This window comes from Megalobrama amblycephala, linkage group LG12 (assembly GCF_018812025.1).
Source record: "Megalobrama amblycephala isolate DHTTF-2021 linkage group LG12, ASM1881202v1, whole genome shotgun sequence".
NCBI classification, from domain to species: domain Eukaryota; kingdom Metazoa; phylum Chordata; class Actinopteri; order Cypriniformes; family Xenocyprididae; genus Megalobrama; species Megalobrama amblycephala.
The window spans coordinates 30,411,555-30,428,513 of record NC_063055.1 but is presented as its reverse complement, the minus strand read 5'-3'; the positions used below and the strand labels follow the sequence as shown (position 1 = coordinate 30,428,513).

The 16,959-nt window shown below is 35.9% G+C and overlaps 1 protein-coding gene across 2 annotated transcripts in view; it reads right to left on the bottom strand.

Annotated features, from left to right (window-relative positions):
• The window catches only part of glt1d1 (glycosyltransferase 1 domain containing 1), a 43,560-nt gene that overhangs the window by 2,716 nt on the left and 23,885 nt on the right, over positions 1 to 16,959 (bottom strand). For both annotated transcript variants that reach the window (XM_048210509.1, XM_048210508.1), the window contains exons 7-11: positions 15,613 to 15,711; positions 15,442 to 15,491; positions 5,886 to 5,929; positions 5,464 to 5,584; positions 4,109 to 4,207 (exon numbers count right to left, since the gene is read on the bottom strand). In XM_048210509.1, coding sequence (XP_048066466.1) covers positions 4,109 to 4,207; positions 5,464 to 5,584; positions 5,886 to 5,929; positions 15,442 to 15,491; positions 15,613 to 15,711 — 413 coding nt within the window. The remainder of the gene's footprint in view (positions 1 to 4,108; positions 4,208 to 5,463; positions 5,585 to 5,885; positions 5,930 to 15,441; positions 15,492 to 15,612; positions 15,712 to 16,959) is intronic.

The window sequence follows — 16,959 nt, the reverse complement described above, 5'->3', positions numbered from 1 at the left end:
CAGAAAACATTCCAATATACTGATTTCAAGTAACATTATTATGTTGATAACAGTTGTGCTGCTCAATATTTTTGTAGATTTGTTATACTTTTTTGGTTCGTTTGTTTTTTTGGATTCTTTGATGAATAGAAAGTTAAAAAACAGCATTTATTTCAAATTGAAATCATTTGTAACATTCTAAATGTCTTTACGGTCACTTTTGATTAATTTAATGCATGCAGAGAACTAGATCTTTTCTGACATTGTTGGTGTAGGGAAGCACCTAACTAATCATCAGAAATCTTTTAAGACTCAACGAGACTTCCACAATATATAGTCCAGTGTTGAACCTCTCATTTATCTACTTACTAAGGCAGAGGTCAAGGCTTAGCACAGCGGACAGATGTGACTCTTGCTGCACATGGTTAAACAAATCTTTGGCACTAAGAAATCACAGCGGAAGAATGCTTCTAGGCTTATTTAAAGTGACAAGAAATTTTGGCAGATTTTGTAACCTGGGCCCATATGTATTAAACTTCTCTAATGCTCTTAAGAATAATCTTAGTATTAATCTTTGACTTAAGTGTCAAAAAAAAAAAAAAAAAAAAAAAAGTAAAAAGCAGCACTTGTCAAAGAGCAGGAGACTTTTATAAAAAATCTAAAAGTAACTTTCAGCAAAATCTAAGACCGACTAACTGAATTGTCACTTTAGTTTTGTGAACTAAGGACTACAATGATGTCAACCCAAAATAGCCACCTTCAACCTCCGAATCAGCCAATAGTGAGCCTGCAAGGGTGAAGTCACAGCAGCATGACCCTGCTTACTGTGGACTGAAGGGCCCAAGTCATCACTGGTGCTGCATTTTTCTAGTCACCAAAAATTTAATTATTACTTTAATTTTTGCAGTTAGTGCATTGACTTGTAGAGTGGGAGGAGACATCATATAACTCCAAATACATTATATCTTTGTTGGAAAATGTGTGTTCTGCATATGTGTTTTTTTCCCCTCTTTGGACAAAAAGTCAGACAGGTTTAAAAAAAAATAAAAAATAAAATCCAAACAAGCCCTAAGAGAGTATATAACAGTTTAAATATGCATTATCAGAGTAAGTATTTTTTGTTTAAAGAAATTAAAACTTTTATTCAGCAAGGGTTGTGTTAAACTGATCAAAAGTTACAGTAAAGACATATTACCAACAATATCACCAAAAATGTCTATTTCAAATAAATGCTGTTCTTTAGAACTTTATATTCAAAGTATCCTGAAAAAATGGGCATGGACAAAAAAATGGACAAAAATATTAAGCATCACAACTCAGAGTTTTCAACACTGATAATAAAAAGAAATATTTCATAAAAAGCAAATCAGCATATTAGAATGATTTCTGAAGGATCATGAGACACTGAAGACTGGAGTAATCGTGCTGAAAATTCCGCTTTGCCATCACAGGAATAAATTATTATTATTTTTTAAATACACTATATTGCCAAAAGTTTTGGGATGCCTGCCTGAACTTTAATGACATCCCATTCCTAATCCGTAGGGTTTAATATGGAGTTGGCCCACCCTTTGCAGCTATAACGGCTTCAACTCTTCTGGGAAGGCTTTCCACAAGGTTTAGGAGTGTGTTTCTGGCAATTTTTGACCATTCTTAGAAGTGCATTTGTGAGGTCAGGCAGTGATGTTGGCGAGAAGGCCTGGCTCACAGTCTCCGCTCTAATTCATCCCAAAGGTGATCTAATGTGTTGAAGTCAGGACTCTGTGCAGGCCAGTCAAATTCCTCCACACCAAACTCACTCATCCATGTCTTTATGGACCTTGCTTTGTGCACTGGTGTGCAGTCATGTTGGAACAGTTCCCACGTTGGGAGCATTAAATTGTTCAAAATGTCTTGGTATACTGAAGCATTAAGAGTTCCTTTCACTGGAACTAAGGGGCCAAGCCCAACCCCTGAAAAACAACCCCACACTATAATCCCCCTCCACCTAACTTTACACTTGGCACAATGCAGTCAGGCAAGTACCGTTCTCCTGACAACCGCCAAACCAAGACTCGTCCATTGGACTGCCAGACAGAGAAGCGTGATTCGTCACTACAGAGAACACGCCACTGCTCTAGAGTCCAGTGGAGACTGCGAGCCAGGCGTTCTCTGGTTTCTATCACTGTGGGACAACAGTAAGTGCATTTCACCACTATAGTAATGCATTTAATCCTCCAAATGGCATCATGCAAATCACAAAGCAGGTGGTTTGAACTGTAGCACACTGACCTAGTCATTAAGAGTCTAATGAGAAGAAGAGAAGCTTGCACTTTGTCATGGAACAGCTCTTTGATCTAGGCGATAAAGCTTAGCATAGGTCACAAATGTAAAGAGGGGCACATGGTCACAATCAAGCTGACTTGCAAACAAACATCAATGCTTTGTGTATATACAATTTAGTGTGCTTCTCCAGAGGCATGAGATTTTCAGATCCGCTATTGCTTTTAATACATTTGAGATAAGCATGATAAATGGATGGTTGGAAATTGCTCAGAGGAGCAGATTGGTTTAGGGATAGAAGTTTTGCCCTTTGAACTTTTAAGCTGCCTTGGGCTCCTCTCAGCCGTTTAGCACGGCGGTACAATGAACGCTAAGTCTGTCTGTTCCCCCTAAAGACCCAAAACAGGTTTAAGCTTAGTCACCAGCAGATAGACACGGCGCTAACAAGAGGAAGTCAATATGACTCTTTTACAGCAGCGTTTTAGTGACAAAAAAGATTCCAAGAATAAAGTAACATTACAAGATTAAAGTATTAATATTTTGAAAAACATGAATAAAGACTATAAAGTCATAGCATTACAAGATGAAAATTCATTAATAATTACAAACATTCACTCGCCCTCATATCATTCCAAACCTATACAACTTTCTTTTCATATATTCCAAGTCATATAAAAGCTGTATGTGACTAACAGACTGAAATTTAGTTTGTTTTTCACCGTACCATACCATACCATAGGGTTTAGTGAAAACAAACCGAAACGTAATGTTTTATTTAACCCTTTCACACGCAAGTTTAAAATATTCTAGCTGTGTGAGTTTTTCAGGTGACTATTATTTTAGAATGTATAGCCTTATTATTTACATGGCAATGCGTCAAGCTTCTCACGTGACACACTATAGCCACAATGGTGCTGTATGACAGATGTATCGCTTTGAATTCGCTTTTCCTTTTTTTATTTAAAATATTCGCAAACTATCTCATGAACTATCTGACATTTCTATTCTCAAATATGTGTAAGTGAATGTGTTTTATTGTTTAAAAACCTTTAAAATGATCATGTTATTTGATCAATATACACAACAGGGCACCGCCATGTTAGTTTGTGCCGCAATTCAGAGAATCGGATCAGTCAGATTTACATCAAGTAAATTCACCCACTTCTCTGAAATACATGTAAGTAAGTGACGGATGAAGATGGAGAACAATAGAGTAAATTATATAGTTACCTATACAATATTGTATCTGATATGAATAAAACACGTAGTCAAATTATAATTAAAAAAGGACTATTATTGCCGTTTCCATAGACAACAATGTGTATTAAACAAACTTTAAATGTATTTTCTGCTAGTACTTATGTGTATTTAAATGTCTGGAACATCTTTTGTGAACCATAAAAGAAAGGAGGACATATGGCATTAGAACAACACCAAAGTAACCATTCTTATTTTAGGGTGAACTATCCCTTTAACCTATCATATGTCTTCAGAAGACTTGGAATATGTCATATAGATTACTTATGAATACTTTTATCACAATCACTTTCATTCTATGGAAAAGAGTAGTGTGAACATTTTGATAACTCCTTTTATGGTCTACGACAGAAAGTATTTGTAACAACAAGAGGGTGAGTAAATGATAACAGAATGTTCTTTTTATCATGAACTAACCCAAAAGAGAAACCTTAAATGCATCGGATTTCACTGTGATCTTGCACAATCGCATTCTTTTTTCATTATTTTTTGCTATTTGCGATTAACTCCTAACATGGAGTAAAGACATGTGGATGAAAAACACTGTGATATGATTTCATTTGATTAAAAATAAACTCTGCATAATAATCCAAACCTTTGTAAATCTTACCTGAGGGCTTGAGTACAGCAGTCCTGTGACCTTATGCTCAACTATGGCAGCATTTCCAGGAATATCCCTCGCTAAAACAGGCAAACCTAAATCCATTGCCTAAAATACAACAGATTGCAATACATTAACTCTGTTTGGCCTTGTGCACAATGCATTTACATTTATTCATTTTCCAGGTGCTTTTATCCGAAGTGACTTAAGAGCATTCAAGGTAGTCCATCAGTATATGTGCTCACTGAAAATATTACTGTGACATTGTGAGTGTCATTTCAGCTCCAGGAACATTCACTGTAAGATAGCAATCAAGCATTATGGGCTAGCTGATTGTAACAATTTAAAAGGAAAAGCATTGTGAATGCATTTTTGTAAATGGCAACAACCTTTTTCACTTCAATTCTCTGTAGACACATTGGCCATTTCAAACTAGGCTTGTTCACATATGGGATACTGAAAAGATATGGAACTATTGAGGAAAATATGATAACAGCTACTTAACACATTAATCCCACTGTGGGCTGAACTAATCTGTCAGTTTGAACACAGATTAACTAGATCCCCATAATGATATTGTGGTCATAATATCCTATCTAATAACGGGCAAAACAAACACAGTTTCAAAGCCGCTAGAAATGATTCCTGCACTAGCAATCAGATAAAATGAATAGCAAAAATAATGATTGTTTCAGACATGTTTCACTTGAACAAAGGATACATCTACACTAATCTGGATACATTTTTCTATACATTTTGGCCTTCTGTCCACACTGAGACTACAAAAAGCGGTCCTGCGAAAACGATGACACATTGTGCGTTATGTGACATATATTGATGCATACTGTATCCATGGATACCTATAGCCAAATCATTACAAAGCTAAACCATTCTTGTTGCTTAACCATTCTATTCCATGTCGATCCGGCCCAGCCTTTACAGAAATGGTTTCATTTTCCACTGTGGAGAGGTAGCCAGGTAATAGACATATGACCAATCCTAAGTGCTGCCGGCACTACACTCATTCTACCAGCACGGTTCAGCGCGGTTAGCTAATGGTGCTGAGAATTTCAGGCCAAGAACGGTTTGTAATTGTGTTGTGTTGAACCAAGCTCCAGTAGAAACCATTCGCTCTTAAAACCACTCGGCTTATGTTTATACCGGTGTGTAGTATGTACTGCTATGTACAATTCACTGTCACAGTGTTGCTCAAGATACATGTTACTTTGTACAATCTTCAGATTACTATTAATATTAATATCAACATTCATATTAAAGTTATTATAGTTAATATTGACATTTCACTCAGATTTCCATAATTTGTTATATAACAAATTTTATTAAATTAGCTCTCCCTGACAAACCTCTAAGATGGCAGCAGACATTCCCTCTGAAAGAGACGAGTTGACCAGGGCAAATGATTTCTGCATGGCAGCATGCAGCTCCTCCTGACTCAAGTCAGCCGCCAGAAACACTCCAACAGATCTACACACACACAACATCATGAATATATTTCAAAACATCCAGGAACAGTTTACAATGAGGGCATTTCATTATTTTTGAAAAATTATTCCTTATAAAAAAAGGGAATTTAAACACAAACATACTGGAAAGATTAATGATACATTGAAAAAAGCAGATGAATGTGCATATGTGTGGGTCTTTAGTGCCAATAATAAGAAACTGAGACTTTAAAGATCAAGTACCAAAGACTGAAGGAGGGAGACGAAAGTAAAAAAAAAGAGCAGATCAAGGAAAGAGGATGAAGATGTGAGATGATATTTACCTCTTGACACTCTCCTCAACCTCTGCGGTAAACACTGGATCTATCTAAAATGAAATATCACATATTTAATAAAATACATTTACACAGAAAAATATTCACCCTAATGCACTAAATACTAGTTTATTTGGCAAGGTTTACGGAATATTTACAAAGAAATTATTTGAAATGTCATTCAACTTTAAATAAAACAAAATAGAAAACAAAAAGGTCTCCAAGCAATATCACACAAAAGAATAGTTCTTCATGAATATTTGGTTTTGAATAAAAATAGACTAGAAATAATCAAAAGTTAAGTAAAAAGTTTGGATTTTTTTTTTTTTTTTTTTTTTTTTTTTTAAGAAGTATCTTATGCTCACCAAAGCTGCATTTATTTGGTAAAAAATACAGTAAAAACATAAAAAATGTGAAATACAGTAAAAATGGTAATATTGATTTTTGTGATGTCAAAGCTAAATTTTCAGCAGCCATTACTCCAGTCTTTGGTGTCACTGTCACATGATACATCAGAAAACAATAAAATAAAATAAAATAAAATAAAATAAAATAAAATAAAATAAAATAAAATAAAATAAAATAAAATAAAATATATGGATGGATCATTATTACAGGGATTATTATTTTTCTAGCATGTTATATGTTATATGTTTTATTAAGATGTATCATGGCCATATTCCAGGATGACAATGTCAAGATTCATCAGGCTCAAACTGTGGAAGAATTGTTGGGAGGGAGCATGAAGAATCATTTTTACACATAAATTGGCACTGACCTTAACCTCAGTGTAAGTCTTTGGGACGTGCTGGAGGAGACTTTACAGAGTGTTCACCTCTTGCATTGTCAATACAAGATCTTGAGCAAAAAATGATGCATCTCTCGATGGAAATAAATATTATGAGGTGCATCAATTTTTGCTCAAGATCTAGAATAATATTATTTTATTATTCGTTTTTATTACTGTTAAAAATTAAAATACCTAAAAACACAACAAAAAACAACCAAAAAAACCCAATATGTATCGGTAGCCTATTGGTCATAAAACCGAAAGCGGTCCTAAAATTGTAGCAACATTGTGACTAAGTTTTAGTTCACATTTTTTTCACACAAGATACATGTGCGTAGAAGCAACATAAAAAGTGACTTAAGGTCACATTGTGATGAGAAATGGGATGAATGTCTTTTCGTTATTATGCAGAAGTTCCTATGGCTTATCTTTGCTTATAAGCAATAAAGAGCACAAATCCCATGTTGCTGTTTTTTCCCTCTTGCTCTCTTTTCCTGTCTGTAAAATCCTGTCAATAATACCAAATCATGGCCTGTGGACAAGACAACGCTTCATACTGATCATAATTTCCTACATGGCCAGTTGTCCTGGGGAGAAAAAAAAAAAAAAACGCATTTGAAAATCCCAAAGATTTCCAGAGATTAGGGTCAGGGCGGGGTTGTTGTTCAATCTGATTCATTATGATGAAGGCTTTGCGTGTATTAGCTGGCCAGGGAGGCTGCAGCAGCCGAAGCACATGCAATTTGGGTCAAAGATGAAATGTGCGTGTGAGCGTGGCACAGCCTCTCTACAAATCCTGTTTGTTTTGATTCCACTATCTGCCTATTCATTATTTCTAAGTGAAATGTGATATTTGATGCACATTTGAATCCAATAGTGATAGCAAAATTAGAGATTATTGCTTCAACTAAAGCTCCTCGCTAAGAGCAAACCGTGTGATCAGTCCTTCCCACAGGAGATGCTGTTTAATCGTTCCCCAAAGGAGCACAGTATATAAGGTCAAGCAAAGAATCAAGCTATTAAATGATCTTTATATTAGATTTTAGATGACACAAGAACAAATCCCTATCAAAGATCCTTAAAGATATATGAAAAATATGTTTGCAATGTTTCTATTTCATATGGATTAGTTTTACGATCACTTTTTGAAGCGACAAAATTGTAGTTGCAGTGACTGTCAATGGAGGAACAGAAATCTCTAATTTAAATTAAAATTATGCTTATTTGTTTCAATGATGAACAAAAGTCTTAAGGGCAGAACTGTATACTCTTAATGCATATTATTTTTTCATTGTTGTACTTGTTTAAAAAGATTTAAAAATCACAAATAAAAAATATTCTCAATATTGGTTATCTTACACTAACACTGACTCTGAAAATCAGTATTGGGAGCCTATAATATATTAAAAAGTTAGCATATTTGTTAACATTTTGAATCACGCATTTAAAATAATAAACTCACTGGAAATGAGAAACCACCAATAAAATAGCACCAATAAAACCTAATTTGAATGAAACGTATTAGTTGTGGTTAATGAGAAGCAGCTACAAACAGGTACAGTAATTAAAGAGGCATGTTTCAGCATGTTTTAGGAATGCAGCTTTAAATATTATTTTCACATCAAACGAAAAGAAGGTGGAAAAGACACAAGACATCTGGGATCCATTTGATGTCATCAACATGAACCCCGCCTCCCCAAAGAAACAATGAGTCTTACCACTCTCCAGATATTCTTATCAAACAAAAACACACCACAGCTTACAAGAACATGTAAAGAACTGGCAGTGTCATCGGTTTGCCCGGAGCCAACCACACTCAAACAAGAAAGCCTTTGAACATCACTGGAGACGCAAATAGACAAGAAAAAGGAAAATGTGTCTCCACCTGATGTGCGAATCTCAAAGAAACATCACAGCACAAAAACAAAAGTCACTTTGTGGCAGAAGGAAGCAACGCGTTGTTGTGGTGAAATCGCTGGGGCTCGAGGATGGGTGGCTGCAGAAATAGGCCACATTCAAACACTCAAGGTACTGAAGTTCAGGAAGAAATGAAGGAGCAGTGAAGCCACCGTGATTTAGTAGACAGGATCTGTTGGCAGGCGCTGGATATGAATGCAAGCAAATCGTGTGGGAATTGGTTAATGTTTTATTTATTTACTTATTTTGGTGATCATATTGTGCAAAAAGTTTGGCTGTTTAGAGAATTTCAGACAAGAATTTTATGTGAAGTCTTTCCAATGGATGGAAAGAGAAAATATTTATAGATGGGAAGAACAAAGCTGCAGTGACAAATATTGTCATTGTATGATCCTCTGACAACATTTATTTCCTTTTATAGTTTATGATTTTATATATAAAAAAACTAGGGCATTTGATATAGAAAAAAAAAAAGAGTTGCTCTTGACTTAAGATTTTTCTAGTCGACTAGTAGTCGCACATTTAAGAGAATAGTCGACTAGTCACACGTTTATTAATTTAATTACTTAAAGACTAGAGGGTATGTAACATTGCTAACTTCTACTTTACAAAGAAATACTAAACCATAATAATGAGATACTAAAGTGCATAAAGCTTGCGCGCAGGCAAAAGCAATGATTATAAATGTGTCTGCAAAAACAGCAAGGAGATTTACTGAACATTTTAATAATTTATTGTTAAACTAGTGCTTTCTCAGTCAGTGTCAACTGCAAAGATGAAGTTGATGATGCTGACTCGCCATCTAGCCTATAGAGAGACATGCATGTTTCATACGGAGAACATATTCAGAGAATAATTAAATTGGTTCATTTAATTATAGACATTTCAAGCTGACTATAGACATATAGAATATGGCTGTGAGGCAAATATATGCTTGAATGAGTATGAGTTTCAATTCACTTTTGTGACACGCTCCAGACAGTAGTTCACGGAGACACAGAAAGCGTATCCTGATTGTTTCCTTTATTTTATAAAAGAATGAGTTTTGTTGTTATTGTGAGTGCACCCAAATAAAAAAGTAGACCCTTTACAGTTACGAATGATATAATTACTCTTATTTGTTTGACCAAAAATGCTGGACTATTTTATGTTATTTTTGCTGTTATCAGGAAAAAATTTAAGTGATCTCTGCATGAACACTTGGATATGCGGCAAGTAATAGGGCACATTTATCCAGGTTTCCAGGTTAACATTAGAGCAAGCGGGCATGTAAATTGGATAACGCAGACTACTACTTACATGTTACAAATGATAAGCCATATTTGAAGTGAATGTAGGCAAAGGTTTGGATTTCCTACTCGACATACTGTAATTACCACATGGACCAGCCATGTTAATGTTCTGTCTATCGCGGACTGCGTGACTTTGCCATAGACTGTAAAAAAAAATGGACGACGCGACGCCGCTTCCTTCCATTGTATTGAACTGAAGCCAAAACGGACGCCTATGGGCGCTGACACGTTACGCAAAAACGTCAAAAAAAATAAATAAAAAAGTTTGGAACCAGGACATGCGCAGAAAGACTCATCAGTGGAGCCCGGAGACGGAGTCGCGGTATCAAACTTCTGCCCAGACAGCTGCGTCATCATTGATGTACTGTATTTTAAATAGGCTATATAAATTATACGTAATTTAAAATTCTACCTATAAAATAATAGGCTATTCTGTTTCTAGAGCAATGATATTTTTGAAACAGCAAATTCAGTAGATGAACTCAATATAATATGCCTCTAGAAACTCTAAAATGTCAGAAATGGTCCTGCCATTTTAAATAAAATGTTTAAACTAATGTTACAGGAGATTGATTGTATAGTGCTCTATAATTAATTAGAGTAGGCTATCATTAGTTTTATCCTGCTAATTATTATTTTATACCCATAAAAATAATTATAAATGCCAGATAACGATCACCTGCTTTTTTTCCCGTCATGGCTAACGTTAGGCGTGTTATCTTAACTAATAACGTTTATTAATTAGCTTATGAAGCCCACATTTAACGTTACCGAGAAAAGCTCAGATATCCGTCAGCTCCTGTAGGTCATTTAGGACAGTTTACTGCTGAACAGCTCATTTTGTCGGTGTGAAATAACACAGGAATTGAAAATTAATAGTTATTTATTTATCTTCAATCTCCCCTCGAAGCTCCGACAGTCCTCAGAGAAGCTGTCAATCAACTGTGAGTCACAACGACACGCCCCGTTTCTATAGCACCAAATTGCTAGCTAAAATCAAACTTATCACAAAAACGAACAATTGAATATAAATCAGCGTGATAACAACTACCTTAAATGACCAAAACCATCATTCGGAAAATTTTATTTGAAGCATAATTTATTTTTATGTTTTGACTTAAGTCTCATTCGTCTGCATTGAGCGGGCGGGGTTTATGACCTGTACTGCATCCAGCCTCCAGGGGGGCGATCAAAGAGCCCGCAGCTTCACTTTTTAGGACGTATGAGGCACACCCGGACTTTGCCACTTCCTTTGGTTTTTTTTTCTATGACTACCCAGCTAATTAAAATTTGGTCAATTAAGTCTCTTCATGTCGACTACGATTTAGTGGACTATTAGGGGTCAGCCCTAGAAAAGTCACTTCAATAACTCTGATAAAAATACACTTCAAGCTACACTTCAGAGTTTGCATTTGAAATCACATAGTGTCTGAGAAGACAATACATTTGAAGAAGAACGAACTTTGTGACCATTGAAAAGTATGTTCAATATAGTATGAATGTGTGTAGTATGAACAACTCAGTTTACAACACATCAAAAAGCAAAAACACATGATGCACATTCTTTTTCTTGTTTTGACGAAGTAGAGTTAAAGTCGTGATGAAATGGAAGTAGTGATAGATTTTTTATTTTGTATTGTGTGAAGTACATCTGAGTGAAACCAATAATAAAATGAGAAGAAATGTAGGACGGGAAATTGGTTCTATATATCGGTTATTTATTGGGCTTTGAGATGTGGCGTTCCATTAAAAAATGGAGGCTGATGAATGTGAGCATGCAAAGATAGGGCAGACTAAAGGATCGGAGTCCTTTATACATCACCAGAAAGAAGGCTGACATTTTCAGTGGAAGGTCCAATTGACATTTTGACATAAAAAATAGAGATGCAGAGATACCAATATTTATCGTCCGATTTTTTAATAAATTTAAAACCAACGGCTATAGCAAGAAAAAGGCAGATATAACAAACCAATGTTTTTTTAATTAACTAAGGCATGGAGTTGCATAATGTAAATCTTTTTCTCTGGGTAAAATAATTAAATACTTGCTAACACAAATTGAAATCTCTACAAAATACAGCAAGGCTCAAATACGAACTGTCAGCACAAATGGCGCTCGAACGACAATTGATGGAACTGTCCTGATGAAGCCAGTGTTGCATCTTCACAAAAGTTTATCCTTTACACGTGTATTTAAGCCTTGCAAATTTAAATATTCAAGCACAAGAAAACATGAGAACTCAATTGTACTCACTGTTAGAGAAGTTTTTCATTTCATGCCTGCTATATTTTTTGCTGGAACATGGCCATCTTGCTCTGGCCAAAATTATCTGAATGCACCTGACATCGTAATTATGACTTCCCAACTTTTAAATACAAACTTCACAGAACACCTTGAACACACCATTAGACCCCGCCCAATCAGTGTGCCAAATTTCACAACTTTTTACCATATGGTTCCATGGGCCATCATAGACACAGCCAGAAAAGAATACAAATATGGTGGAGCGAAAACACTGTTGGTGCTTGATCCCAAATGAAGCAGAACATATGCAGTCAGATTTCTATATTAAAACTTTCATGGTTGAGACAGGAAGTAATTTGGGCTTAAGGTCTTGTGTTGACTTGCTCTGTTCCTGTTTCTCTTCTAACCTTTTCCCCAGACATACTTAGGGAAGCAAACATTTTTTTTTTTTTTTTGCCTTGGGCTTGTTTGTTTCCTCCTCCCTTTTTTCAATCTTTTAAAATCTCTTTATTTCTAAAAATATTTGACCATGTTTGTGACTAGTTTGATTCTGCCCAGAGGGGGAGGGTGACCTCTCTACGGGGTTGGCGGAATGGCAGCACCTAGGCTTGGCACATAATCTGGAGTGGCAGATGGCCTGCCACAGGCTAGCCATTAGCTGCTAGCAGCTAACAAGCCTCCCCTAGCACCATATAGCACTGCAGGCCTACTAATAGTCCACAGCTTATGCTAGTCCCCCACAGTCCCAATCCTTTCCATGATTCCACTGCTCTAGCTCGAGTGAGCCTCTAAATGCCTCTGATAATTCCAGCTTAATGCACGCTAATGTTGTTATCTTTGCTACATCCAATTAGCACTACCTTGGAATCTACCGAAACATGTTGCTCACATGCGCAAAAACTGATACAGCTTCTGTGAAAAGGATGTTAGGATGTATAAGATGATGTTAAGTAGTCACGAGAGGATATACAACACGTGTGGATCCGTTTCACAGTTTTACCTGTGGTGATGGCAGCAGGAATGGGTGTTAACTGGAATAATTAGACCAGGGCTTGTCAGCTAGTTTCTTTCGAGGAATAGATTATCTAGGGAATTTACTACAATGTACACAATGTATTTAGTGAAGGGCAAACAAAAAGGTAGCAATGTTACTAAAACACATTTTTCAGTAACCACAGGTTTTCAAAGAAGAGTAGCTCTACACGTCACTGAACAGGTGAGTAAACACGATAATCAAACATACTAAAATAATAAAACAAACAAACATAGGCTACATAATAAAACGTTTTTGTAATAGGTCATTTGTACTACAAGACATAACTAAACTTCCGTTCGAAAGTTTTGGGTCGGTAAGATATGTTGTTAATGGTATATAAGGATATAAGGTATGTTTAATGGTAAGGTTTTTAAAAGAAGGCTGTATGTATTTAATAAAAAAATGCAATTAAACAGTAAATTATGTTTTATTAATAAAGTTCAGGAGGAGTACGTTCAAATGATCTATGCAATCAGCATGGAGGGGAGGCCTTTATATACACATTGCCAACTCAGTTCCTCATCAGTTTTCTGCATACATCTGCCACCCGACTCCTAATTTTTGCTTAGTTCCTATCCCAGCCAGGGATATGGGGGTAGTACTCTGGGTTCGGGCCAAATTCACAGCTCAGAGCTCTCCCCCGGACAGCATGCCGAATATGCATACCTTTTTACCCTATCTAATTATTTGTAAGTGTGAACTTGTGAATATTGTGAAATATTTTTACAAGTCCGCAACTTTTTTTGTGTTAAAAATTTACAAAAATTATATAATGAGAATATACAACATGAATACATTTTCCAAACCGTGTTTTTGTCTTATCCTGAATCATTATGGTACACTTATAATAAGTGTTTATATTCTGAATATTTCAGACCGGACTGGTAGGTCTCGCCGCAGAGTATCACAGTAACTGCGTGACTCGCCATAGACATAGACAGAGAAAAGTAGCTCCGGCTAGAATGTTCCTCCGCAAGACGCGTGCAGTTCTGTTTATTAACCGCTAGAGGGCCAAAAAACGCGGACAGCAGCTTTAAAATAACCGTTTTCTATTTTAATATATTTTAAAATGTAATTTTTTCCAGTGATGGTAAAGCTGAATTTTCAGCAGCCATTACTCCAGTCTTCAGTGTCACATGATATTTCAGAAATCATTCTAATATGTTGATTTGGTGCTTAATTAACATTTCCTATTATAATCAATGATGAAAACAGTTGTGCTGCTTAAAGGGTTAGTTCACCCAAAAATGAAAATCCTGTCATTTATTACTTACCCTCATGCCGTTCCACACCCGTAAGACCTTCGTTAATCTTTGGAACACAAATTAAGATATTTTAGTTGAAATCCGATTGCTCCGTGAGGCCTGCATAGGGAGCAATGACATTTCCTCTCTCAAGATCCATAAAGGTACTAAAAACATATTTAAATCGTTTCATGTGAGTACAGTGGCTCAATATTAATATTATAAAGTGACAAGAATATTTTTGGTGCGCCAAAAAAACAAAATAACAACTTATTTAGTGATGGCAAATTTCAAACCAATGCTTCAGGAAGCTTCGGTGCATAAATGAATCAGTGTGTCGAATCTGCTGTTCAGAACGCCAAAGTCACGTGATTCATTTATTCGTTAGTTTTTTGGCGCACCAAAAATATTCTCGTCGCTTTATAATATTAATATTGAACCACTGTACTCACATGAACTGATTTAGATGTGTTGTAGTACATTAATGGATCTTGAGAGAGGAAGTGTCATTGCTCCCTAAGTAGGCCTCACGGAGCCATCGGATTTCAACTAAAATGTCTTAATTTGTCTTCCGAAGATTAACGAAGGTATTACGGGTGTGGAACGGCGGGGGTAAGTAATAAATGACAGAATTTTTGGGTGAACTAACCCTTTAATATTTTCAAAAGTTCAAAATAAGACATTTAAAAAAAAAATAAAAATAGAAATCATTGGAAACATTATAAATGTCACTTTTGATCAATTTAATGCATCCTTGTGGTATAGAAGTTTTCTTTTTTTAAGTATTCATGTTTTCAAAAAACAAACAAACAAACAAACAAAATCTTACGGACCCCAAACTTTTGAACATTAGTGTGCATTTGATTTCATAAGATGCCATCAAATATGTGTGGCTGAAGAGCAGGGATTTTATGAAAATCAAAGGGTTGTTAAAAAAAATAAATAATATAAAACAAATTGTCAAGCTGGATCTGGCCTGTGGACCACTAGTTATCACCCTGAACTAAACACTTGTTTTAATAAAGTCACTTTCTTTCTTACCACTGGACCAATGATGATGAGGACCACTAGAGGGTTCTGACTGTGCCATTCTGTAAGAGAGAAGATCAACAAATTTGATTGAACACACATGTCTATAAACAATACAAGAATCCTAATGATACAGTTTATATTTCATGAAGAATGAGTACTGATTTTATAGAAAAGCAATACCTTCAAAAGCTTCTAAAAGATACAGAGGATCCTTAACTCGTCTGAGTCCACATACCAGCAGAAACACATGTAGATTTTCCACTTGCTTGGTACGCACACCTAAAACACAAGAAAAAGAATGGTACTTTTTTGGTACTTTTCAAATGCCTTATGTATAGATTTTACTGTTTTACCCATGAGTTACATGACTTTCAATATTAAAGGGGTCATGCCATGAGAAATGAAATTGGTCTTTTGACATATTAGAGGTCTTTGTACCATTAAAACATCCTGCAAGTTTCACAGCTTGAAATGTCCTCCTCATTATAAACAGCATTTATTTAAATCAAGCTCCAAAAATGGCTTGTTTTAATATTGCAGGATCTGTGTTGTAACAAGAGCAAATATACACTATATTGCCAAAAGTATTGGGTCACCCCTACAAATCAATGAATTCAGGTGTTCCAATCACTTCCATGGCCACAGGTGTATAAAATCAAGCACCTAGGAGTGCAGACTGCTTCTACAAACATTTGTGAAAGGATGGGTCGCTCTCAGGAGCTCAGTGAATTCAAGCGTGGTACCGTGATAGGTTGCCACCTGTGCAATAAGTCCATTCGTGAAATTTCCTCACTACTAAATATTCCACGGTCAACTGTTAGTGGTATCATAAGCAATTGGGAACAACAGCAACTCAGCCATGAAGTGGTAGGCTATGTAAAATCACAGAGCGGGGTCAGCGCATGCTGAGGCGCACAGTGCGCAGAAGTCGCCAACTTTCTGCAGAGTCAATAGCTACAGACCTCCAAACTTCGTGTGGCCTTCAGATTAGCTCAAGAACAGTCCATAGAGAGGTTCATGGAACGGGTTTCCATGGCCGAGCAGCTGCATCCAAGCCTTACGCCAAGTGTAAAGTTATAATAGTGATTTATAAACAAAAAATACATTTCCAATTAAGTTATATTTGGTCAAATTATGCAGAAATTATTATTTAGTTGTGTGTGTTTAAGATGCATAAAATCATATGCTACGAAACTAGCCTTGGCTGAATAAATGAGTCTGGCAATTTATTCCTAAAATGTCATTTCCACCTCTGAATGCTAGTCCACAGTGTTAAAAGTGCTCGTAGTTTGAGAAACACCTAACTACATGTGGAGAGAAACTGCTGATCCTGAATCAGATGTTTAAGCATTTTTGAGCACTGAAATGTAATGTGACATAAATCAATGCATACATGCTGTACCTCCATAATGAGGCTAATCCATCAAACAAGGTCACAGACATGTCAGAGAAGCAATGAGTGCAAAACTGATTGCATGCTCAAAGTAGAGTATGTGAGCACTTTATCAATATGGCATACATAAATAG